General features: G+C 38.0%; 2 protein-coding genes across 2 annotated transcripts in view; one reads left to right on the top strand and one right to left on the bottom strand.

Moving 5' to 3' along the window:
• Nucleotides 1–26,751, top strand: part of LOC308265016 (olfactory receptor 2G6-like) — a gene marked incomplete at both ends in the record, with an annotated part of 658,093 nt that overhangs the window by 38,920 nt on the left and 592,422 nt on the right. The gene's annotated exons all lie outside the window — the stretch shown is intronic.
• On the bottom strand, nucleotides 200–25,284 carry LOC308265518 (butyrophilin subfamily 1 member A1-like; the record flags this gene model as incomplete). Its single annotated transcript, XM_080699316.1, has 13 exons — nucleotides 200–283; nucleotides 3,935–4,455; nucleotides 5,892–5,918; nucleotides 6,029–6,055; nucleotides 6,143–6,163; nucleotides 9,956–9,976; nucleotides 11,523–11,543; nucleotides 15,144–15,164; nucleotides 17,292–17,312; nucleotides 18,977–19,093; nucleotides 20,335–20,616; nucleotides 22,005–22,349; nucleotides 25,218–25,284. 13 exons carry the CDS (start codon nucleotides 25,282–25,284, stop codon nucleotides 200–202), a joined length of 1,575 nt encoding a protein of 524 aa, XP_080555442.1.

Consider the following 26,751-nt stretch of genomic DNA (forward strand, 5'->3'; position numbering starts at 1 on the left):
TGTTGTTCACTGACTTGATTATTTGAACAATGAGTGATGTAGTCTTGCAATAATATTAGTGATATATACTAGGAATTCTCACAGAAACTCTTGAATTGTGCTCATTAAAGTGATATTAAGAAGTATCCTCCATGTCCAGACCAAGCTGGTGGTAAATCCAGTAGGATTTCATATGTGATCAGGCAGATATATGCTGGTTTTATATGTCATCCCAGTGGTAGCTCCTTTGTCTGCGGCAAGTGGTAAACTCAATGGGATGCGTGAGTTTGAGATAAACTTGGTTCTAACCAGACAAATAAAATGCATGATCATTCTCAGTAAAGGTGAGATCCAAAATATCATGGAGCTGACTTGTGTAATTTATTATCATATTAGAAGAATTGAGAGAGAGAGAGAGAGAGAGAGAGAGAGAGAGAGAGAACACAACCTTGTAAATGTATTAAATGTCAAAAAATTGTGCAAACTAAAACATCTCATTTTATGTTATGTAAGTTTCACTAGGGAAACAAAAATGAACACAATTTTATAGCCTACAGTCTGTATTTCTTCCTCTCTCATTTCCCAGCCCTAGTCTGGTGGTTTTTTTTTTTTTGTTTGTTTGTTTTGGCATAGCTTGCGTTCTTGCAATTAAGTGAGAAGAGATAAACATATAAATTTCACCTTAACTACATATCTATACACATGCTGCTTACAGAAATTTTAAAACAAGCTTTTGGGCTTATGGAATAAAATCACCAAACACAGAAGATCTTATAATGGATGTTGGCATAGGGAACCAATGTAACTTTTTGAAAACAGAAATTTCTAAGCTTTACTTTAAACGATGCAGAAGAATAAATCTAAAATAGGTGAAGAAAAATTCAAAGTGCAGGCTGAGGGAGAAACAACAACAAGAAAAAACACAACAAAGTCTGGGAGAGAATGAGAGACGGATTGAATAATGGACAGTATAGTGAGCTTTGTCCCAAAAAACAATGAGAAAGAGGAAGGGGGTGGTGGAGCTGGAGTCAGCAGAGGTTGAAGTAACTGGGCAAGAGTTCAGAAGGCCCAATATTCGCAACACGAGATGAACTTTTGATAACAGCTGCCATGTAAGAAACAAAAAGGACTTCAGATGAATGAGAAGAGAGATCAATAGAATAGTAGGAGGGGGTTGGTGGAGAGAGGTGAGAAGAGGAAAAAGGAAGATAGAGGAAGGAAACAGTTCAAATAATATTATGTTCTTATACAAAGGCATTATTACCAATCTCAGACATGTATGGGGAAGGGGGAGGGGGAGTGGAGTGGGACTGCAAGGACTATCAAGCCATGTGTGACAAATGTATTTCTTTGACCCTCACTATGATGTGTAATTATAATGCACTAATAAAAGTATTTAAAATAAAAATACATCTGTAGTAAATGTCCATTATTTTTTCAATACCTTATATCCATAATATAAAGATGTTAGGTAATTTATTAATTGTCATTTATCATTTTTTTTGTACTAGGGATTGAACCTAGGGGATTTTGCTTTCAAGCTACACCTTCAGAACTTTTTATTTTAAAACAGTGTCTGACTAAGTTGTGAGTGCTGGCCTTGAACCTATGATCTTCCTGTCTCAGCTTCCCAAGTACTGGGATTATAAGTGTGTGCCACCATACCAGGTTAATTATTCTTTATCTTAATGTTAGTTAAGGTTTGTATGGCTCTTTTAGATATTCACATCAATTCTTTGAAGGAAATATTGCTTTAAGTTTTTTTGTGTGTAGTAATGGAGATTGAACCAAGGGACATCTACCTCTGAATTACACCCCCAGCCTTATTTTATTTTTATTTTGAAACAGGGCCTCCTTAAGTTGCTATGGTTGGGCTTGAACCTGTGATTCTCCTGTCTCAGCCTCCCAAATACCTTGATTTCAACCACATCTAGCAGATGATGCATTTTAGTTGGGAAAATTGAAAACCAGTTAAATAAAATATGTTTAAAATGCTGTGGGGCTCAGGCAGATACTTTCCAGGTATTCATGATCATGCTCTTCCTCCTAGGGCTGGCTACTTCTAACCAAATACAGAAAAAAAAAGTCCTGTCTTTCATCAGATGAGAAGAGGCTAAATTTGAACATTTCTGCCTTCAAAATAGAAGACTAAAAGATGAGAGTGAGGAAGCAGCCCCGGGTGGGGGAAGACTGATCACTGTCATCTATTTGCATCTCTGGGATTAGTCCATGAAGTGAGAGGGGTCAGTACCGGGCAAGGAGCCAGTCTGTACATGCCACTTGTTCTCTCTGGGATCAACCAAGGACATTCAGATGAAAGCTGCTCAGTCAGCTTCTCTGCAGAACAAGAATGAACATTCCGGGAAGGAGCTGACATGTGAGTGGCAATGGACATGTCCTGTGAAGTTATATGGCCTTTGTAGCATGAAGGTGCTGAGATAAACGACTGTTCTTCTACCAGCCTCGACCAGTCAATCTGACGAATGTGCCACCTATCCATTTATCTATCAACACAGAGAACTGGCATAGGAATACCTAGGTCTTATCATTAAAGTAGTTACTCATCAACTTCATTTAGCAAGCTCAAAGGTACAGGCTTTAAGCAGATTTTACAAGAAGGTGAAGGTGATTGTGACCTTTTCATTGGGCTAATGCTACGGAGGAATATGGATCATCTGACTAAACTAGCAGCCACCCTACAGCTGAAACTTCTACAGAAGGGGACCATAGCCTTGCATTAGTGGGCATCTGCCTGGGATTGAAACTTGGGGGAACTGAAACTTGGGACATCTAAAAAGTTACAGGAGCAGTAAGGTCGATCACTTCCACACCACCGTAGGTATTTACTGGCCATGGTGTTCAGGGAGACAAAGCTTCAACAGTTCCTTTCCATAGCTGGTCTTGTGACACTTGAGCTAACTCCTGCCCCCTGTTCTCTGAATCTGCTCAGATGTCAAAATGCCCAACACAACATGAGCTCAGGAGGTTCACAGGAGCCCAGCATTTTGTCATGGGTGGACATTTGTGTTGCTTTTAGTTTTTATTATTATTTCTAGATCTGCTATAAACCTTGGTTCTGTAATATATACCTAGGAGTGGAATGGCTGGTCGAGACGGTTCTATGTTTAAATTCAGAAGAATTGGCAAAACATTGTCAAAAGCAATTGTGCTATTTTATACTCCAAACAGAGTATGTGTAAGCTTAGGAAAATATGCAATCTCATATTTTCATTCTTAATTTTAACTGGACAAAAGATGGTATATACTGCTGTGTATCATTTATAATAGACACTATGTGCTTTATAGCACATACCCCAGAGAGAGATGGCATCGGTCGCATCTCAGATGCACTGTTTATTTCCATATGACTTAAAGGCTTTGAAGAGGAGACAATGGAAACTGCACACAAATGTCTTTGAAAGTACAGGTTAGCATGATTGCTGATAATATCCAATTTTACTCAATTTGATAACATTAAGTGTGGTTTCATATTCAGAATACTGATTTTGGTACATTGATGACAATAAAAATCAGCATGTTATCCCTTGCCCTGAAAAGTCCACAGCTTATTAGCAAAAGAGAAATATACTATTGATTTAGTATAATGCATGTTGAGAGATGTATAACAATGATTTGCTAAGGAACTAAGATAACCAGCTTCAGAATCCTAAACTCAAATCTTAGAAGAACTGGAGAACTTCTAATTTGCTAAAGCCAAAAGATGTAAAAGGAAGTATACTGGGGTTAGAAATAGAGATGATCAATGAAAATTGTCCAACAAAACAGTTCTTTTTTTTTTTTTTTTGCTGGAAATGGGGCTGACTCCTGAGGATGTGTTCCGACTATCACTGCTTTTCAGAGTTCTGGTAGGAAGTAGGTTTGCAGAATCATGAGGCATGAGTATGGCCACTGTGGAATGCTTTTTTGTTGTGTTCTGAAGGTATGCTCTTCATACCTTAAGGATGGTAAGGCCATTTGTTTTTTCTACACTCAGAGTTCCAGGGTAGAAATATGGCCTCAGTGGGCTGGTGAACTTGCTTTCGAAGGTGTAGAGAATGATGAATTCTGTCACATTGTAGAAAGAGATCAACCCTTTCTCATACTGCAGAAAAACCCCCAACCTTGAGAGGGGTTCTCGGGTAACAGCACAGCGTGGAGTGGAAAAGGCCGTGCACTCACCATTCTGCAGGCGGAGAATCCAGAAACCATTTTCAGGACAAGCATTGGTGTACTGTCCTTTTCGCCTGATTGAATCCAAACACAGCCCAACTGCCCACATGCTCTTCCCTGTTACTCCAACCTCCCAGTAATGGTCACCAGCAGAGAAGATGTTCTGACCCAGCACTGCCACAAGTGTGTCAAATCGCTCAGGGGTGTCAGGAACATCTTGCTTTTCTGTGACATATGTCACGCATTTCCCTTGGCCCGTCACAAGGAGGTAAGGGTGAGCAGTGGCCGCATCCAGCACTATGTCGTCTGCAGAAAAAGAAGAATTGTCTACCCTTTGTCAATTAACTGGGACACAAACCTAAGGCCATCCAGTCTTTTAGAAAGTGGGGGCGAGGAACGAGGCGGATGGCATGTGAGGTTTCTCTTAATAACCATAGAGAAGTATGATAAACCTCATCAGGGCATCAGTGCCCATGATACCTTCCATCCCCAAATGTAAAGCTTTCATGGGAGATAACATCTCCAAACCATTTCATACCTGAAATTGATTTTGAGTGTTACATCAGAGGTTTGAGGATGGGGCTGAAAGGTCAGACAAAAAATGCTATCACCTACAGAGAGCTCTTTAGCACATCTCAGAATGCTTCTCAATGTTTGCTCTGGGAACATGATGCCCATCAGGAATAAAGCAAAACGAAAGCAGAAGAATAGAGACATTTCAGAAGGACAACACACTGGTGCAAAGTGCAGAGAAAGAAGCACACACAAAATGTTCAAAGAGCAGGAAAATGGCGAGTGTAACGAGAGAGAGAGAGAGAGAGAGAGAGAGAGAGAGAGAGAGAGAGAGAGAGAGAGAGAGACAAGAAGAGGAGGGAGGTTAGAGAAGAGGGGAGAGACAGCAAGGTGGGTCTGGTAGGAGGACCATTTAGTCTCAGGAAAACCATTTCAGGCTTGGCCTTTTTTCTGGATGAGATGGAGATAAATCAGAAGGTAAAAATTGGAGATAGTGTGTGCCCACAATTATTTAATAAAATTTTACTGTAAAGAAAAGGGAAATATGATAGGAAAAATTTTAACAGTAAAGATGTAGTTTAGCCAGGCATGGTGGTGCATGCTTGTAATCCAGCATTTGGAGGCTGAGACAGGAGGATCGTGGTTCGAGGACAGCCTCAGTTACTACTTAGTGAGCCCTTTGAAGCTCAGCGAGACCCTGTTACAAGATAAAGACTAAAAAATAGGGCTGGGGGTGTAGCTTGGAAGTAGAATGATTCTGGGTTCCATTCCCAGTACCCCATTCCCCCCAAAAGATGTAGTTTTACTTTTGTTTTCAGGTAGGAGAAAGAACAGCATAGGTGTATGCTGATGAAGGTAATCTGATAGACCCTAGAGAACTGAGGTTTCAGGAGCACAGGATAAGATCAAAACCAAGTTCTATATTTCATTAGTCTTTCTGGCTCTGGAGAATCCCAGGGTTGAGGTGTGGTGGGACTAGGCTATGGCATTTTGTTTTGCACAGCTTGTGCATTTGTTTAAGACAATCTTTACTAAAGTGAAATATTCCCATATAGTAACTTGGCTCTTTAATACCAAATTTTTATATCCAAAATTGAGTTGATTTCTGAGTTAACATGTGTCTTCTCATTGATTACTTGGGTGAATTTTTTTATTTTTCAAGAGAATCCCAAAGAGGTTGGATGACGAGGTGAAAGTCAATTATCTCTATATTTTTACTTAATATTTACCTGCAAATTGTTGTGCCTTCTGTAGATCTGAAATTAGATGGAGACATTTCAAGTTAGTCATATTACTCAGCAGAGCCAGAGCTATTGTATGTAATTGTGTGAGATATGTCGACAGTGAGATAGTCGACCTTACTTACCCATTTTTGCAAGAAGTTTTCTTTGCTCTGCAACCAACAACAGAGAAATTTAAATGTTCTGAGGAACACTGAATGCATTTTAAATATAACATAGGAACAAAACACAGAACTTACCAAGTTCTTTAGTAATTTTGCCTAAAAAAAAGGTAAAAAGATGAACATCTGAAATTTTCAAACTGTTGATCCTAGGTTAATGGCTCTATATGCCTTGTAGGCTATCAGTAGACATCTAGGTATAATTCTGAAACTTAAGGATCAAAGACTGAAAGGGTACCTTGTTCATCTGATTTTTCCCTGGCTTATTAAGAGATGAACTTTTGCACTGAAACTATGATCTGCTTCTTATGTTTACTATAGCAATTCTTGGTTACTTTTCAATTGTTACTTCATTGGTTCAGTTTCCAAGCATGAATTCTTGAATAAATTGCAATTTTTAAATTCACCTAGCACATTATTATTGAGTCTTTAGATTAAGAGCAGTTTTCTGAATCAGGAATACTGGATGGGTATGACACAGGATCTCCATACACAGGAGAACTGGTCATCAACACGCTCATGATAACTTTATGCCAGGGGCCCATGTAAGAAGACAGAGATGGGGCATCTCTGACACTTCTTCAGAATGTTTACTTTTTGATTAAGTATATAGGTTAATATTACAAAAGCAATATGTGCTCATTTCATTAAAATATTAAAGATGGAAATTCTATCATGGATTTATTACCCAGATACAACAACTTTAATATATGTTGATGTATGTTCATTTAGATTTTTTTAATTAACAACAAAAAGGTATCATTCAAAACATGTCTCTTCACATTCTGCTATATTCATTTAAAAATAATTTAAATATTTCCATGAGAATAAGTGTTGTTCTATAGTATAATTGAATAGTTTAATATTACTTTTTTTAGAAACAGCATTTAGCAAATTAATTCTTACATGTATAATTTAAGTATTGAGTTTTTCTCATTTTATTTATTTATTTATTTATTTTGTGATACTGGGGTTCCTGGAAGCCCTTCTACCTCCGGGCTACACTCCCAGACCTATTTTATATTTTTGAAACAGGGTCTCTTACACCAGCATGGCTGGCTTTGAACCTGTGCGATCCTCCTGTCTCCACCTCCCAAGCGCAGGAATTACAAGTGTGTGCCACGCCCGGCTGAGTTTTTCTCATTTTGATAAAATTTTAAAAAAAAGTTCATTTTTATTTTCATTTATAAAGTTATCTCATCCAAGAGAAAGAATAAATAAATATTCAAGGTCTACAGAAAATTACTCTGAGTAATTTATAAAATACTAATTACTAAAAATTAATTTTTAAAGTTATTTTAATTATTTTTAAATTTTAATTACTAATTACTAGAAAATGTAGTTTGGGATTGAAAAGACCACAATGAAAGGATTAAGTCTGTATCTCTTTTCTTGGTCACATGTTGGTGTTATGTAATGGAGGTTTAGGAAATTCAAGAAATTGTCAATGTGGAAACAATCAGTGAATTGTGGTTAAATAGGTTAAAACTCATTGCTAGCTCAGTAAATAAAAAAGTTTCTAATTACTCAGACCAGAAAAGGAGAAATAGTTTATGTATCTATACCTTTTATGTGTGGTATGTATATGTGTGTGTGTGTGTGTGTGTGTGTGTGCGCGTGCGCGCGCACGCTCGCTACTGGGAATTGAACTCAGGTGTGTTCTACCTTTGAGCTAAAAACACAACTATTGCTGCGCGTGTGTCACACATTTGTGATCCCCGCACTTGGGAGGCTGAGACAGGAGGTTCGCACAGGTTCAAAGCCAGCCTCAGCTACTTAGTGAGGCTCTCAGCAACTTAGTCAGACCCTGTTTCCAAATAAAATATAAAGTAGGACTGGGAGTATAGCCTGGAGGTAGAAATCCCCTCGGTTCCACCCCCAATACTACCAATAAAATAAAATAAAATAAAAATAAATATATAAAAACCCAAGTAGTTTATTTTTTTTTAATTTGAAAACGAGGTCTCACTAAGTTAATGAGGATGGCCTCAAATCTGATATTTCTGTCTCAGCCTCCCTAGTACTAGGATTGTAGACAGAGATTAGATATATTTGTTTTGGATTCTATGTATAAATGAGATCGGGCGATATTTTTCTTTTTGTTTCTAACTTCTTTCACTTAGCATGTCATCCAATATTCCAGTTTCATCTATGTTTTAGAAAATAACATGGCCTTCTTTTCCAAGTATGAATAAATACTTCTTTGTGTATACATAGAACATACGTATTTTCAATGCTTTCTTTTTCCAGTCATCTATCAGTGCCAGTGGACACTTAGGCTGTTTCCATGTCTTGGCTACTGTAAATCATGTTGCAAAGAACATGGGAGTGTAAGATGCCTTTACAAAGTGGTAGCCTTATCTCCTTTGGGTGGACCCCCAGAGGAGGAATGGCTGGGTCACATATTAGTTCCATTTTTATTTTATTTTAGTTTAATTTAGTTTAGTTTTTGGTACTGGGGCTAGAACCCAGGGGCATTCTACCTCCGTGCTACACCCCAGCCCTATTTTTTATTCATTTTGAAACAAGGTCTCAGTGAGTTGCAAAGGGCATCCTTAAGTAGCTGAGGCTGTCCATGAACTGCGATCTTCTGTTTTTCCTCCCAAATGCTGGGATTACAAGCATGGCCATGACACCCGGCTCTTATTTTCATTTTTTTATCTTTTAGAAACCACTATATTATTTTCTCCAATATGCTAACCAACATTTGTTATATCTTCCTAATAACAATAATCCTAATGGGTGTGAAAAAAGAAATCTTGTTTAGCAGGCTTATTCTCTCTTCATTTAGAATTCTTTCATATGTTGACCATATGGAAAGATATTTTATAGGATAAATATAAAAACCCTAAATGTGGCTTGCAAGATTCTTTATGAAAACTTCTGTCTACCTCTCCTGATTCATCTCTTCTAGTTCTTTAATAATGTATTTTAAGAATATTTTTATATTATTTTGCTTTGTTTTACAGTACTGAGGGCCTTGTGTATATGAAGCAAGAGCTCTACCACTGATCTGTATTTTCAGTCCTTTATTCTAGCTTACTTAAACTAACTATAATTAACTACTATAGTTAAATCCTTGGATTCTTACAAAGGTCACATTTTTTCTTTTGTAATAGTAGGTGAGTTGTATGTTTCCATTATTGACAAAATGCATTCATTTTCTCCTTATCAAAATAGATACTATTAGCATGGTGACGCACACTTGTAATCCCAGCATTTGGGAGGCTGAGACAGGAGGATCCGGGTTTGTGGCCAGCCTCAGCTACCTAGTGAGGCCCTCTGAAACTTAGTGTGACCCTGTTTCAAAAAAATAAATATAAAAAATAGGGCTGGGGTGTGGCTCAGCGGTAGAATGCCCCTGGGTTCGATCCCCAGTACCACACACACACACACACACACACACACACACACACATACACACACACACACACACACACACACACACACACACATGATACTAATTCAATTCTGGGCAAATAAATTGAGAAGACTTACTGGAAATGTAAATTAATCAATGTGGACTGATTTTCAGGATGAAAATCTTAAGTAAATGCTACATGCAGTCTGAGTGGGGTTTATTATAGGCCCATTAGACTGGCTTTATCTGTGAGTAGGATGTGGGCCAGAGAAAAGAAATTCTGTTTCAGGGACATTGGCAAAAGGAATCCTGGACCAGAAACTATTCTTTTTATGAAATTGTGATTATCTCTGACACTGAGTATGAGGTATTCTGAGGAATGAATGCACAATCCATCCAGGTTTATACATTTAGCCCATAGCCATTTCTTGGACAAAGGTAAAACTATAATGTTCATTACATTATCTTTGGGTTTCCCTTTCTCATGAGAATCATCCAGTTAAGATTTAAAATTCTAAATTAAAACCTACCACATTCTTCTTCGAATTTAGCTGAAAATCAAGCAAGCAAAAATGAATAAATTAGAGACAATAGTGAAAACATAACTTTAACTAATATGAAGTAATCCTTTTATAAGTCTACATGATTAAGTTAATGGTTTTTTGTCATATGACAAGTATGACAGTCAAATATTTTGTTAATATTTTGGGCTAGATTCTGGCTCTATCAATGTAACTATGTTAAGCATTTGAAAAGATAATATTCAGCTTATAATATGCTGCAGTCTACATGATAATGCAAATGAGGTATGTTTGTTCTTCTCACAGAAATAACTGAATCAAAGTTAGACACGGCAGATTCACTTTGGCTTCATGAGTCCTAAGACATTGCTTAAAACAATGTTCTCTTTTTCAACTTCAGTAATTACTAGTAGTAATAATAATAGTATTTGAAATATCTGCTAGGTTATTCTGATGCATATATGGCTTAACACTGAGGATAACCCCACGTTGTTGATAACATTATCATAGCAATATTACAAATGAAAATATGCTCTGGGAGCCTATTTTTGGGAGACTAAAAATCTACAAGATTTGGAAAGTATTCAGATATGAATGTAACTTAAATATAAAAATTGTGAAGTCAGAATTTACTTAAAACGAAGTTCAGACATCACTTATTTTTATTTGACCTGAGTTCAGCCAGAATGAATACTGAATAAATGAATGAACAAAGGAATAAATGTTGACAGAAAACATAAGTATTGCACAAAATTTCTCTTTTACTGGAACTATTTTTATTATTAGATGACAAACTATTAGATTTATAAAAAGAAAAATAAGTATAATTAGAGATTTTGAAGAGCAAACACTGTCAAATTATGTTTTGATTTTTTAGAAGTGTTTATTTAGCTTAGTATGTCTCTAATTAGATTCTTTCTAACTTTTTTCTCTGAAAACTTTAACTCTTAACTAGCTATTCTGTTCTGCAGTTATAAAAAATTATATTTTTATATTTCCTTTTAAATAAGTTCATTATATATTTATACATAGCAGTGAATTCAAACTGACACATTTATATATGCATAAAACATCTCTTTTTGTGTTGAGATGAGCATGTAGTCATGATAACCCCCTTCTGCTGTAAATTGCAATTATTTGCCTATTTTCTTGGATGATGTTCAAAATTATGTTTCTTAGATAGTTCTCTGTATGGCAAGGAGCTGTGGCATTTCCCAGCCTCTATCTACCTAAAAGCTTTGCTGGAGTATTCTGAACCAAGACCAAGTATTTTGAACTGCCTGGCTAATGTATGTCTCCACTGGCAGAATTCTGGGCTCACCCAGTCTTGGGTGTGGTGTATATGCTCTTCCTCATAAAATAGAAACTGTTACATCTTCAATTTCTTCACCAATACCCAACAATCTTCTCCACTCTATAAATACTAATATTTATTTTTCAAATACGATGGAAAGATATTCTGGATGTCTGTTAAATACTATTTTGAGTCATTAAGAGTGGCTTAGTTATCGTAATAAAATAACATCAAGTGTGGGATATTCAAACACTATGTGAGTAAAAAACAACGATCACTTACCATTTTCTTCTTCAATTTTTTCTGTACAAAACAACAAAACAAGCAAAAAACAACGGCATATTAGAAAGAAAGAGTCCTATTTCTACTCATAGAAAATCCATCTCAGAACTTGGTCCATTTGACATCAGAGACCCTGAAGACAAAATCTAGATCGTTTAGTACATGTCTGATCCAGAAAGGGACAGTATTTTTTTTGAAAATTTCTCAAATTTTCTAAAAATATTATCCAAACTAGAATTTTTTTATTTCTTAATATCTTCATCTGGAAATGTCACATATTTATAAAAAGGCTTCTTCCTACATTGAATTTGCATGAGGTTCCAAAGCTGAGAAATGAGGTCCTAAGTATTTACACACTCTACCCACTCTTCCCAGGACTTGCAAAGGGGATGGGCTAAAGCCAGTCGAGAGGCTCTCAGTTTATTGCAAGAAAATTCAGGAGTCCTGGTGAGTGGTAAGAAGAAAGTGGGATGACTAATGGAATCACTTCCTTAAAAAGAGAGATGTCGCTGGGCAGAGGACTTTAAGAGAGGCTGTTTCTTCCTACTTTGGCCCAAGAGGCAATTAAAACAATACAGTATTGAACAACCCTAAAAAGCCATGTTCTCTGGAGTTCCAGAACTAACAAGGAAGACTCCTGATCCACACCTGAAAAGCCACAGGTTGCAGCTGTTCTCTCACCTCAGCAGCTTGCCACACTCCACCTCTTGATCTGAACCTCATGCTGACTGACTAGATGTTCAGAACGAACCCTTCATGACATGAAATTAAGTACAATTAGGATTCCTATGACGTTTCTCCTTAACTTATCCTTTTGAGTATTTCTGTCAACAGGCATGGGCTAATATGTTCCTAAGCACTTTTTTTCAGACATTTCTTAAGTGGATAATAAACTAGTATGTTTTTTTGAACAGTGACACACTTATATAAGTAAGTTATTTTTTAAAAAATAACTATTTTTGGACTAAGGTAACTCTATGACACACAGTTATATGCCTTTGTAACTGGCTTATGATGTGACCTGGATTCTATGGGTTTCAGAAGGAAATAACCTCTTTTGATATGTCTTGGCCCTTCAAACAAACTTTCTAAAATTATTTCCCCATAGAACTTTGGGTTGGTAAATTATACATCCCATGCAGTACTCTTGCCCTCAGCCCTGGTTTTTCCAGTTTCTCTCACTACCTAGGCAGTTTCTGGTTCCTCATAATTAAGAGTTAAAGGGGTAGGAGTATGCAGAATAAAAAAGGAGAATTGTCTTGCCCAACAATTAGCTGTGTATTTAGATATTCAAATACTCTTTCTCCTGAGATACATTTAGATGAATTTCTACGTGTCCCTTCCACGACTGAATGCCTCTTTTATGTCTCTTTATGGGAAATTGATCTCTTAGTAACTCCTTAGGCACCTTCCCCCACTACCTTATCCGGAGGTCATGTGGAACTTGGCTGGGTGTCCCATGGGTGGGCTTATTTCTAGGCAGCTCTTATCTAAGGCTCTTCATTTGTTCTTATGTTTGGCCTAGAGGAGGCCAGCCAAAGGCATGAGGTTCAAATCAGTATGAGATCAAGTCAATTCAAAGGAGTAATTATAAAATAGGAGATTTTGCCCAAATTAGATATTTTGAGGCATTTAAACTCTAGTCCAAGAAAGATAAAAGAATGCAACTTTTTCTGCAGTTCTCTATGATGCAGAAAAGTAACAATAAAAACAAAAACAAAGAAGGCAGACATAAATATAAACTGTCTTTGTTCCACGGGCATTTGTGAATGAGGTGCCCCAAGCCAGGCATTGAATCACCCCTGTGATTGACAGTGAAGGACACAGGTCCTCACCTCTCACATGGACAGATTCTAGAGGACACCCAGAGCCTTCCTAAAAGAAAGGTTTACCAGCATCATGAGGGGAATCAGGGTTAATACAAAAGTGACTGAAATAGGAAATTTTTAGGAAAAGAGAAAATGAATGCCAGGTATAGTGGTGCATACTTGTAATTCCAGTACCTAGGAGGGAGAGACAGGAGGATCATGAGTTTGTGACCAGCCTCAGCTACTTAGTGAGGCTCTCTACAACTTAATGGGACCCTGTTTAAGAATAAAGAATAAAAAATAGGGCTGGGGGTGGAATGCCTCTAGGTTCAATCCCCAGTATCACCAAAGAGAGAGAGAGAGAGAGAGAGAGAGAGAGAGAAGAAGAAGAAGAAGAAGAAGAAGAAGAAGAAGAAGAAGAAGAAGAAGAAGAAGAAGAAGAAGAAGGGGAGGAGGAGGAGGAGGAGGAGGAGGAGGAGGAGGAGGAGGAGGAGGGGAGGGGAGGGGAGGGGAGGGGAGGAGGGAGAGGGAGAGGGAGAGGGAGGGAGAGGGAGAGGGAGGGAGAGGGAGAGGGAGAGGGAGAGGGAGAGGGAGAGGGAGAGGGAGAAGGAGAGGGAGAGAGAAGAAAATGAAGAGCAAGTACAGAGGGAAGAGGAGACTCAGTCACTGGACAAACATGGTCAGGAGGGAAATCAAAGCAAAATCAAAACAAGCATAAAACGTGCATATACTGTCAAAGACTATGCTGTAAGAATTTAATGTAGTTACTACAATGGGAGGTTTTTAAAAACATCAAATGTGTTGACATCTCTTCATATAACAAAAATATTAATTATGATTAAATATTTTAATATATTTTATTGATGCATTATAATCACACCTCATAATGAAGTTCAAAGTTCAAAGCACACAGTGATTGGAAACCCTTGGATTCCAACCCACTCTCTCCCCTTCTCATAATATCAAGATTATCATTGATAATTTTTATATGTAAGTAGTGGCATTTGAAGTATTTCTTTTATTAAATCTCCCATCTCCCCCACCTTTTGCCTCCTCTCAATTTCCTCCATTGTTTCCCCAGGGCTTCTCTTCCTTTATTTGGGGTCAGAGGTCCCTGATAAAGAAGCAAAATTTCCTGAGTTTCATATGATGTTTTCAAGACTCTAGATGTTCCGGACTGATAAACGGACACAGTTTGAATCCCAGGAAATAGCCTCATATGAACAAACAATTTGCTTGAACTGGGCATGACCCCTCAGGACATGGTACTGAACAACTGACCAATTCACAACAAAGAAATTTATATGGCTTGGATGATTGTTTAGATCTCAGACCAAGAGAGGGAAGCTCAGAAAATAATAAAAACTCCTTATATGAAAGCACTGAAGAGCTAGAAGAGATATAAAAATTAGTCATTAGTCATAATTCTGGAGTTGATTTATAAATACAGAAAAATAGTAGAAAAATATCGAAAATATGTCAATTTTTATTTGTTAATTAAAATAAGCTAATAAAATCAATAAAGAAATGTCTTCATAATTTTATGTGGCCTTTACAAATAAAAATATTTTTAAAAACTTAGAAAAAGCTCAAATGTGCCTCACTGTGACTATCTTAAAATGGAAAATATTTATACAATGTATAGTTTACTATACTTTAAAATAATATCAGCTAATAGCTAATCATCATATAGGTTATTTTAAAAAATTGATCATTTGTTTCATGGAGATCAATTGTAAACATAATTTTAGTAGACCAAATATATTTTTCCATGACACATTCTGTCTCTAAAATTATAATAAATACCACTTACCTTTCTGTTTATTCAACAATTCTATGAAAAAAAGAAGAAACCAAGATAAATAATGAACAAAGTTAAATCCATACCTCTAGGTCTGTATGAAAAAATTACCAAAGTAGCATTCTAGATTAAAGACTTGCAAGCTGTGTGACTTGGTAAAATGGAATAGATGAAAATGAGGATCGGAGAGGAGAAATAAGGTGCTGTGGCTTGGATCTGAATGTCCCCCAAAGGTCCCCAGCTTGGTGCTATTGGGAGGTAGGGGGGCAGTGTGAGAGGTACGGTCCAGAGTGAACTCTTTAAGTCATTGGGAAGTGCCCTCAAGAGTGACTGTGGGACCCCTGTCTCTTTCTCTTCCCCTCTGTCACACTATGGCCATGAGGGGAGCATTTCTGCTCCATCAGATGCTCCTACCATGATGCACTGCCTTACCACCAGCCCCGAACAAAGGGGCCTACCAATCATTGACCCAAACCTCCAACACTGTGAGTCAGAATAAATCTTTTCTGTTTATAAGCTGATTATCTCCTGTATTTGTTACAGGGATGGAAATCTAATAGGTAAGAAGGCTGTATTTTGTTCACTATCTCAGTCACGTACTTATCGGTGACTCCAGAGGATTATGAACTCTGTCCTCTAGCAATTCCTACATCATACTTGCTAATTGTGTGTAGCACAGAACAAGACATTCCTGAAGCAAAGTTCATCCTTATTATTTTCAAGGTCTGAGCAGCAAACATCACGGACAGGGTTAATGAGTCTTGGACAAAGGCCAGTGTCTAAAGAGAAAGGAGAAACCTGAAACAGCCGGCTCGCGTTCACTACCCACTGCAAGAAGAAATTCAGGGCAGTGCACATGTACTCTGTCCCTGGACATTCTTAGGGCAATAGCCTGATGATAATATTAACACCAGTTCAACTCATGGTCATTGATGTGCACAAAATATGATCACAAGTTTCCAAGATGAAGGGGGCCAGTAGAGTTAGAAACTTCTACACAGGAGAAGGCTTTTCAAAGGCCACAGAGAGAAGAGGCACACCGGGTGCATTTGCTCAGGTATTCTTTTTGCTGTTGAACTGAAAGTGAATCAGAAACAAAACCAAAGGAAAAAACAAAAACAAAAACAAAACCAGAACAAACTGCTAATAGCAAACATTAGTGGAGCTTTTGATGGTGAGCAAGGCTGTGCTCTGAATTGTAATTGTAACACCAGGTTTCTTTTCCAGATTCTTATGGGTTCTGGAAGATGTTCCTCTGACAAATTTGCCACTTTTTCTTCTCTGTAGAATGAAAAGAATAATGACACACTTGAAGGGATTATAAAAATAATGACCCAACGAAGATTAGGAAGACTTGAACATACTGAACAGAAAAGAAAGAAACTCAGAAACATTTTTGTCTTGTTTATGTTGCCTTCAAAATTGCCTGAGGTTTTATATTATGGCCAATCTTTAAACATGGGTAAAGAAATGAATAACATCGTATTGCTTCTGGAGTTCACCTTTAAGAAAAAATACACAAGTTAAAAATCCCAATGGTTCATTGTTCCATGACAGCAGTACAGGAATTTGATTTGAAGCTTAGCTGTTTTCTGTGTGTAGGTCAAGAGCTTTGAGGCTGGGTCACAGACAAGCTGAAGTTACAATCACAAAGATTCATGATTCTTGGCCATATTTTGAGAGTCCATGATGTGCTTCAGAGAGGTCTGAGACAATACTCTCCCACTGAGGCCCTCAGATACTGCGTCCAGAGCAACATTTTGAGAGAGTCCATTGTGGACTGTACTTAGTAGATATTTCTACCTCTGAGCAACACCCCCAGCCCTATTTTTTTTATTCTTTTATTTTTTGAAACAGGGTCTTACTAAGTTGTGGAGGGTCTCACCTAAGTAGCTGAGGCTGGCCATGAACCTGTGATTTTCCTGTCTCAGCCTCCCAAGTACTAGGATTACAAGCATGTGCTACCATACCCAGCTCGCCATCTTCCATTTAAACACTTCCAAATTGTGAATGATAATCATTTAGACATTGCAAATTACAAACCTGTGTACATTCTGTGCATACAATTTCTTTTAATGTTCTCTGCAGGACACCCTGCACCTCTGACCCTATCTCCTAAAGGGAACAGTGAAATTCTGAGTCAGAACTGAGCCAACTTACCATGCTTCTCCTTGAGAGAACCTGAAACAACCATTAAAGAAGAGATTCATTAGAAAGACACATCTGGAGTTGGGCTGAGAAGCTTTTGGCTTACCAAATTCACTCACACTCTCTTATACGTTTTAAAGGCATTTGTTCAGTTATTTTATGTTTACTCAATCTAATATACATCTAGTGAATAAAAATAAAATCAAGCCGGGTGTGGTGGCACATGCTTGTAATCCTAGCATTCGTGAGGCTGAGCCAGGAGGATCACGGTTTGCAGACAGCCTCAGCTACTTAGTGAGGCCGTCTGCAACTTAGTGAGACCGTGTTTCAAAATAAAGAATATAAAACAGGGCAGGGGGTGTAGCTTGGAGGTCAAATGCCCCTGGGTTCCATCCCCAGACCCACAAAATAAATAAATAAATAAATAAATAAATAAATAAATAAATAAATAAATAAAATCATATAAAACACAAACAACTGATATGTTTGCTTGAGTTGAATAGTTTGAATTAATGATATGTGATATTAAATTGGATAATTTGGTAAATTTTCTAAATAAGCAGCTCAATTTTCCAACCCATTTCCAATATTATCCTCATTTATTGCCATTCTTGCTAAGTTCTAACAGCCAAACATAAAGTTCTGCCTTTACCAAAAGAAAAGTTCCACACTAGACACAACTAAACCTTGTTTTGACAAAATTGACCAAAGTGACCCAGTGGACCGAGTTGTCTCTATTGTGATGTGGATATCTTGAATATCAGTGTCACTCCTCCAGAAAGCAACAAGAGTGGCACCTGGACACAGTGGCACACACCTTTTCCCACTATGGTTTTTGTTTACCTTTGGAGAGTGCCCTTATTCTTTTCAAGATTATGTGATACAAACCATGGTGACAGGGAAGTCATACTCAAAATATAAGAAACCAAAACCAAATTTGGTCCATAGAGAATAAAACAAAGATAACTAGATTTTAGGCCTCCAGAATAGCTACAAAAGGTTGGCTGCAGTGTCAGCATTAAGAGTTCTTTGTCCAGATAATTCACCGGACACAACAAGGTTTAGAGACAGTGAAGCCTCAGGCCATGAGCAACTAGCTCTGCTTGATAAAAAGAAATTTCCAGACTAGAAAACAAAAAAATGCAATCTCTTGAGAAGTGTTTTTCCTGGGTTAGTTTGGTGGGGGGATGCTCAGGTATATCAAGGACTGGGTAAAAAAATCCCATCTGTCAAAAGCTTTTTGTTTATGCTCATGAAAGTAGTTTTCCATGTCTTACCTCCCAAACACACAAAGAAAAGTAACAGTGATGCTCAGATTACAATAATATAAGAGGATATTACAGTAGTAAATCAGGATTTCTATTAACAGGAAATATCATAGAGCAATTAATCATTCCTGGGAACATTAATAAATAATTAAATAAGCAAACTGCTTCCTGAACCCATGCATTTAAGCGCCACACTTCACATTGACCAAGCATAGATGTACTGTTCTTATAAAAGGGCTGACCTTGACCAGACCACTTCATTTGTCTGGTTTGTATGCAGAGCCAAGACTGTGTATATGGAGTCATTCTTCCTTTTCATGATTTCACTTATTTAATCCCTTGCAATGCATTCCTAGCTTTTAATAACCATTATTCTCTGATTCTTGAACATGCTCAGTCAGCCCCAACCTCAGCTTCTGTCCCACTTACTTTTGGCTCTTTTTGCATGCATCAGCAGAGCACAGGTGACCATCAGACTGACCTGCAGGAGAACCACGAATACAGCCAGTCCCATCTTCCAGGAGCTGTCCCTGGGGAACAAGGAACCTGGAAAACAGGAGTGGTCATACTTGAGGTTTGCTTGACAGTGAGTGACCTGGATACCAAGGGAGAATTCACAGACATTTTCTCCAGAGACGTTGGGAAGGTCTGATCTATGCTTTTTTCTCGTTCTCCTTTTGAACCTCAAATTGTAATTATCCTAAATAAATGTGGATTTTCAAACTGAAGTACATGAGAAATGACTTGCTGATAAAAAGTCTTGCAAATGCTTATCTATGAATACGTACTGAAAAATTTGTTTGGGACTGAGAAATTTGCTAAGTAAGAAAGGTATAAAGATCTTTTATGAATTAAGATGTCATATTCTCAAAAAGCTTCTATTCTACCTCAAAGGTAGTGAAACATACGGTGCAAAATAATGAGAATAAATAGAGGGACCATTCGTGCACACTAGGCACTAATGGGATGCTTTCCTGGAAAAGGAATCACATGGGTTAGGTCTTGACATGAACATTTAGTTAAGAGACAGCAGAGGGAACATGCATACATGGGTATCAGGTAGTAGAGCGTGTATAGAGGAGTGGTGTGGGGTGGAGGAAGGGGTAGATGAAAAGGGAGCGGCAAAGTTGATAGTGGAGAGGTAAGAATGTAGAAAAGAGGATCCTTGCTGCCAGGCCGCAAGGATCTACCTTGAGGAGGAAAGCAATACGAGAAAGCTGTAGGGAATATTTTGCACAAATTCCCTCTTTAAATGATCACTTTGAGAACATTTGCTTAGGCTCTTCTCTGATTGTGATAAGAAGAATATCAGTTAAGACTCATAATCTTCTTACAATGTAGATACCACTATTATTATATTTTACAATTGAATACTGGCATAGGAAGGTCTATTCTTACCCAAGATCACAGAACTGGTAGGTGGCACCGCTGGGATACAAACTAATTAGACAGTGGGAAAAATAAACTTTCAGGTGTTCTGCATAGTTTATCCTGGACAATGAGTTCAGGGAAAGTTTAGAACAGAATTTGGAAGATTCTTTCACATGCTACATCACTCTTTGAATGCTTTTGCGTATTCACAAATTCATTTGGTTAAGTAAAATCATCTCTTTGTCACAAATAGAAGTAAAAAGAGAACAAGAGATGTTCTCTTTTAAAAGCTCTTCACACAGGAGTTTCAAATGAATGAGCTAGAACTTCCTTTCGGGCCTTTTTGCCAGCGGCCTTCACTAGATACATCTTCCTGGTCCTGGCAACAGCGCAGGATGCTGACTGGGGGTACTGACCTGCCAGGGAAATGTGTGCTTCCTTTTCCTCATGAAGGACTTTGTTCCTTATGAAACAGGACACATTCCTTCTTGAATTCTTGTCTACTGTAATGGATGTTCTCACATGAAACATGCCGTTTTCTTCAGTCAGCTCTGTCTCAGAGCCTGGTATAAAATGCGGTCCTGGTTTGCCCTCCCACCACACTTCAGGCTCTGGGTACCATCCCAAGGATGTGCAGGTCAGTGTCAGGCCCCTAGTTGCATCAGGTTCAACATGAATCTGGGGAGCCATTCCTGAACCTTGAAAGTGAAGGGAGACAGAGAAAGCACACTTTTTCAACAATTTTATGGCTATTTCATATGGGCTAGTGAGCTTGTAGTTGCTAATTAACCTCTTTGAATCTTGCCCTGTTCTATGGCAATGGTGATAAAAAAAAACTTATCATAAAATATTTGGAGGAGAGATAAATTAAAACAGCGGTATAAGCCTTTATTAGAGTACCCAAATATCAACCAGGTTCATTTCTATTGTATTCCTTTTCCTCATTCTCCATTGAAGTATACATATGGTTAATAAAACACTCTATCAATCCATTAATCAGTGTGTCTTACTGACACCTTGAATTTAGATGTCTGGACTCTGTGGACCAAAGTATCTGGTTAGTAGAAATTTTAGCCCCCCAAAAATGTAGCCCCCAAAATTGTTCGTTGCTAGCCAGTAAATTTCTTTGCAACAGCCTCCTTTAATTCCTAAAGAATCACATAAGTGTCAGCCTTTTACTGTGTAAATGTGAATTTCTGGGTGCGAATGGCCTATCCATAATTGTTACTAGATAAGAGGCAGGGATGTTTGCCTGATGTTTGTCTTGGAGGAAAAATTCTCCTACTTTTGGACTCTTTCTGTACTGGAATCTTTTTGATATATTGGGTTTAAGGCCCATCGCAAAAATGACAATAGAGAAATTTATCCTTGGTACAAGGTCCTGTGGCAATTTTAGAGAGAGGGTGATTCAAGCTCGGTATATTCCTGAAAATAGAAACCTTTCTTACCCCTTCACCCTGGCAGGACTAACATTTTCCTTGGGCCAGTGTTTGAGCAGAACTGAGATATAAAAGCATAATGAAGAGTGGGCATGATCACATTTGACTCATCAGGGGTATGTCAGTATGAACAGGTGAGAGGTATAGAAAAGCAAGGTCCACTGCTAGGACTGTCAGACTTTTCCTGCCTCTATCTAGCTCCTTCTGGGTTTTATAAGCTAGAGTGACATCTCTCACTGAGATGTGTTTCTGTGACTCTTCAGAAACAGTATATACCATGGCTAGTGATATAGTTCAGTGGTAGAGCATGCACCTCGTGCGTACAAGACTCTGGGTTTCATTCCGAGCACCGTGAAAGGGCAGAATGAAGGAAATAAATAAAGACTAAATTATTTTTCCTTTTCTTAAGCAATTATGTTGACAAAGGAAAGAATATGTTTCTGTTATAACATGAGAAATTATAATAAACTTATTTGACACATTTTGCCTTCTTTAACACTCTTGGATTTCATGATGGTATTTGCATAGACCCCCATCACTTCTGTGTTCACAAACCAGTATTTTTCCTAACACTTTAGAGTGTTGACAAGACAAAAAAAAAAAAAAACCAGAAATTATCTGAGAGTTTATATTCAGGAGAAACTCACCTGTGACCAGCATCTTGAATTGTGCTTCATTGTAGTATGTTGAGCTGAAAAAGAAACATCTGTAGTACCCTTCATCGGATGGGTGGATGGAATGGATCCTCAGAGCCACCTGCCCTTTTGTGATATTCTCCCTCAGGAGCTCAGTCCTCCCTTGGTACTCCACCTTCTGCTGCTCTGTGTTGTTTTGGGAGTTACTATATTCATCCACCAGGCCTGATTGATGATGGTACCATCTGATCTCCATGCTCTGGGCATCTGTGGGTGGGTTGAGGTAGCAGGGTAGCACAACCTCATCTCCTACCAAGGCAATGATAGGCGAGTGTGGTCCTATCACATGAAACTGCCCTGCAGGTTTTCAAACAAAGGACAATCATTGTAGAAAGAGTGACAGCATGCTTGTGGCTTTCTGGTAAGTGGGGAAGTACACCAGTGAATGAGCATACTCAGTTGTGGCCAAGTAAGAGAGCATTCGACACCAGGATTTTTTTAATCTGGGGAGGCATTCCTGAGCCTTGAAAGTGAAGGGAGACAGAGAAAGCACACTTTTTCAACAATTTTATGGCTATTTCATATGGGCTAGTAAAAGGATAAATACACAATGGAAATTAGAGATAACAGCACAAGATACTAATGGGCAATGGAAATAAATCATAATCAAACTTCAATTTTGGTTTTCTATGTGCCTAAGAATTGAATCCAAATTATGTAAACCACTTTATGTAAATTTCATAGCAACTCCATGTGTTATACAGCATTATTTTTATTTTACAGAGGAGCAAATTGATTCAACAGGTGATTTAGTAACTTGCTCCAAAATAATAATTAAGAAGGCACAAACTGAAAATTCTAATACAATAAATCAAGAAATTTCCTGACTTAAATCTTGTATTACTCAACATAGTATATATTTTTCTACATAGTATAGATAATAATGTAATATGAAACAATTAACATAATATTGTTTTTATTAAGGAAAATATGTAATATAATATTTTATTTACAAATTAAGGGCAAAATCATGTGTACACAATAAATATTCAAAAACATTTCCATAGGCTATGTCTGCATATAGGTATTATGAATAATAAAAGGCTAAATATAAAACTAAAAATTTGCATTTTGCCTAGTGCCAAGGGTAGACAAGAACTATTTCTTTCTCCCTTTTCTTAAAGCATGTACTTAAGAATAATCAAAATGTAAATACTCTCTCCCTTCCATTTAATATGTGTGTAAATGGTTTTTGAGATCCTTGTGATCCTTTGCAGTTTTATGTCCCAGAGATATCTTTCTTAAGAGTTTCAGTCATCAGTTAGAAACATAAACATCAACGAAGATAATATCTTTCTGTGTTGTTCACACTTAACCCAGGTACCTGGCTCCAAGTTTTAGTTTCTTATCATTAAAGTAAGAAAAGTGTTATTTTCTTTTGGCTAAAGATGGTAAACTCACAAAGATAGCCATTCAAATTCCTCGATAAATTTAAGACAATGTGTGGCAGATAATGCTATAGGATATTTCTAAGGACCAGTTATTACTTGTCTTGAGGAACTTTCAGAAGGATGGTTTATTTATTGGATGGAAGTTTTGTCACTGGGTGAATTAACCATATTTTATCAGGCTCAAGAGAGAGAGAGAAAGAGAGAGAGAGAGAGAGAGAGAGAGAGAGAGAGAGAGAGAGAGAGAAAAGAAGAAGAAGAAGAAGATGATGAAGAAGAAGAAGAAGAAGAAGAAGAAGAAGAAGAAGAAGAAGAAGAAGAAGAAGAAGAAGAAAGGAGGAGAGGAGAGGAGAGAGAAAGGGAGGGAGGGAGAGAGAGAGCGAGAGAGCGAGAGAGAGAGGAGAGAGGAGAGAGGAGGAGAGAGGAGAGAGGAGAGAGGAGAGAGGAGAGAGGAGAGAGGAGAGAGGAGAGAGGAGAGAGGAGAGAGGAGAGACTAAGATTTGACTTTACTATTTTTGGGTAAGACCTGTTAGTACATGTGGGATATTAGTGATAGAGTTGTCATGTTCAGAGTTGGGACTTTTGAGGAGCAATTAAATCAAGGGAGCTCTAGTCTCATCAGTGGATTAATCAATTTGATGGATTAATGATCATTGAGTGGACTATTGGGAAGTGGTGGAAACTAGGAGATGGAGACTTGTTGGAGGAAGTGAACACTTGGAGCATTTCCTGAAATATTTGTCTTGTCCCTGGCCCCTTCCTCACTCTCTGTTTACTGGCTACCATTAATTGAGCAGCTCTTCTCTGCCATGACCTTCCACAATGACGTTCTTCCTCACCTCAGGCCCAGAGTAGTGGAGCTAGCTGACCATGGACTGACACCTCTGAATTCATAAGCCAAAATATTTTTTCCTCCTTTGTTTGTGATGGAAATTTGGAAAAGTGGACTAGCACAACTATCCCACAGAAACAAAATATTAAAAAAAGATCTTCAAAGATAAGTAGAAACTGAGGAGATTTGTGACCTCCACAGCAACCTAGCAAAAGATATCTAATGGAGTCTTACAAGTGAAAGAAAAATTACTAACAAGATGAAAGCATGTAAAAGTATAAATCTACCGGGTGATTCAGTATACCACAGAGAAACAGAAAAAGAATTAAAGATTATCAACACAGTAAAACATCAACACACAAAGATGAAAGAGAAGGAGAAATAAACAATGTATAAAACAACTAGAAGAGAATCTGGAAAATGACAGATATAAGACACTACTTTTCAATGGTAACCTTGAATTTAAACAGACTAATTTCTCCAATTAAAAGACACTGATGGAATGGATATATGAACAAGACCCAATATTTGTTGCCTACAAGAAACTGAAATCAGCAATAAAGACACATACAGAGTGAAAGTGAAAGATTGGAGAGCAATAATTTAAAATATCACATTTAAATTATTTATAGTTTATAAACCAACTTTCATAGTAATATTACTTTTTCCTTTTAGAAATTGAGATCCAGCCATTTTCAGAAAATAATGTCTATCAACAAGATATTTCACATATTATATGACCATAAGTCAAAGATTAAAAAGATGAGAGAAAGGATCCAAGAAAACAGAGATAAAGACAGATTTAGATGGAAAAAATTCTCCATGACTTCATTTCCAGGAAAGAGGAAAAGAGGTGAGGCCCCAGGAATAGTCTATGAAATAGGATGCTCTTTCAGCTGGGCTCCAGTAAAAAGGGAAATACAGCTGTTCCTCCTTCTCACTCACCTGCACCTGGCCAGGGAAGCAGGAATGAGAAAAAAACGGTGCTGATGCAGACACAAACGTACTGCATCCCAGCTGGAACGTCCCAGTGCCTGGGGATTAGACTTCTGTCATCCCAAGGGGCTGTCACAGGTCACAGTCCTGAGGTCTGCTTCATACACTCACATCTCTCCAGAAACACTGCCGCCATGATTATTAAATAGAAAAACAACCTAAAACAACACTCAGATGTTAGAAAATGAAAGTACTAAGCAAGTGGACTTCGGGCAAGGTGAGTCATTTCATTCTATTAAAGGACCAAATAAGGAAGGAATGAAGCGATGTATAGCCAAGTTAATGATCATATAGCAAAACCTCCTCTCAGCGTCAAGAAAATTCTTATCAGAAACCTTTTTCAGGATCTGCTTTTGATTCAGGTTTTGGATTTGTTAGTTTTGTTTTTGTTATAGATATAGAGGTACACTTATTTGTTCAAGATATTTGTAAAAATAAAGTAATATTACATTTATATTTACCCACTATGAGGCAACCACTATCAGAGTCAGGATAGTCTAGTGAAAAGCTCAGGCCCAGAAGTGCAAGGATGGCCAAGATGGCCAGGTCCCAGCTCCCCTGAGCAGGAGCTCCAAGAAAGCAAGACTCCAGTACATGAACTTCCCCCTCCACTCTCCCCTTTTTAAGAGCATCTGTGATTATTATCTCCCTTTGGTGACAAATAGTTTGGACTTAGGCCAGCTGCACTTTGTCTTTGGTGTTCTGCCCAGCACCCCAACAAGTGAAGCCCTATTCTGTGGAAAGCCGAGTTCTCACACTGTCCTCCCTGGGGACAAGGGGAGTCTCACTTCTGAGAAAGGGCAGCACCTCTGTGGCCAGCTCCTGGATGAAAGTGTGACAGCATCCACACAAAGCTTCATTTGCAAGAACTTATTTTGAATTTGTAGCTTACTCTCTATTGGCTAGTTACTGGGGGTAAAATGATAAATAAGGAATTGAGTTCATGGAAAAGTGTTCAAGGAATGGATATAAATAAGTGAGAACAAGAGCTTTTGCTTTGTGGGCTGAAGAAAGAGCTTGGTTGTATGTTAGCAACGTTTTCAGAGTAATGTTTGAGGAGGTGTTTAAAGGATACAGAGGAGAAGCCGGTATAGAAATTTAGAAGGGAACTTTGGAAGAGAAAATGCCGGATACAAATGTGTGATGATTTTCTTAAGGATAAACAAGTGTCCCAGTCTAGTTTCCAAGGCTGTGGGAAGACTGAGGGATATGGTGGTGAAATTACCACTAACCCTGAATCAAGAAGGCCACAGAGCTTGGCTTTCCTCTTATAGCTTGTGGAAGCTATGCAGGTGTGAAAGACTACAGATAGGTGCACAAAGATCGAATTGAAAATTTCTTTGCTTGAGAAGTGTGATCAGAATGATAGTGAATTCCAGGTTCAAGGCCTGCACTTACTTCTCTTTCCCTGCCCCAAGCAGGAGGCACCTCTCTCCACTCTGGGATTCTTGGGGTAGGGACAGGGAGGAAGTGATGCAGACGC

The sequence above is a fragment of the Muscardinus avellanarius genome, assembly GCF_963383645.1.
Source record: "Muscardinus avellanarius genome assembly, chromosome: 7".
NCBI classification, from domain to species: Eukaryota; Metazoa; Chordata; class Mammalia; order Rodentia; family Gliridae; genus Muscardinus; species Muscardinus avellanarius.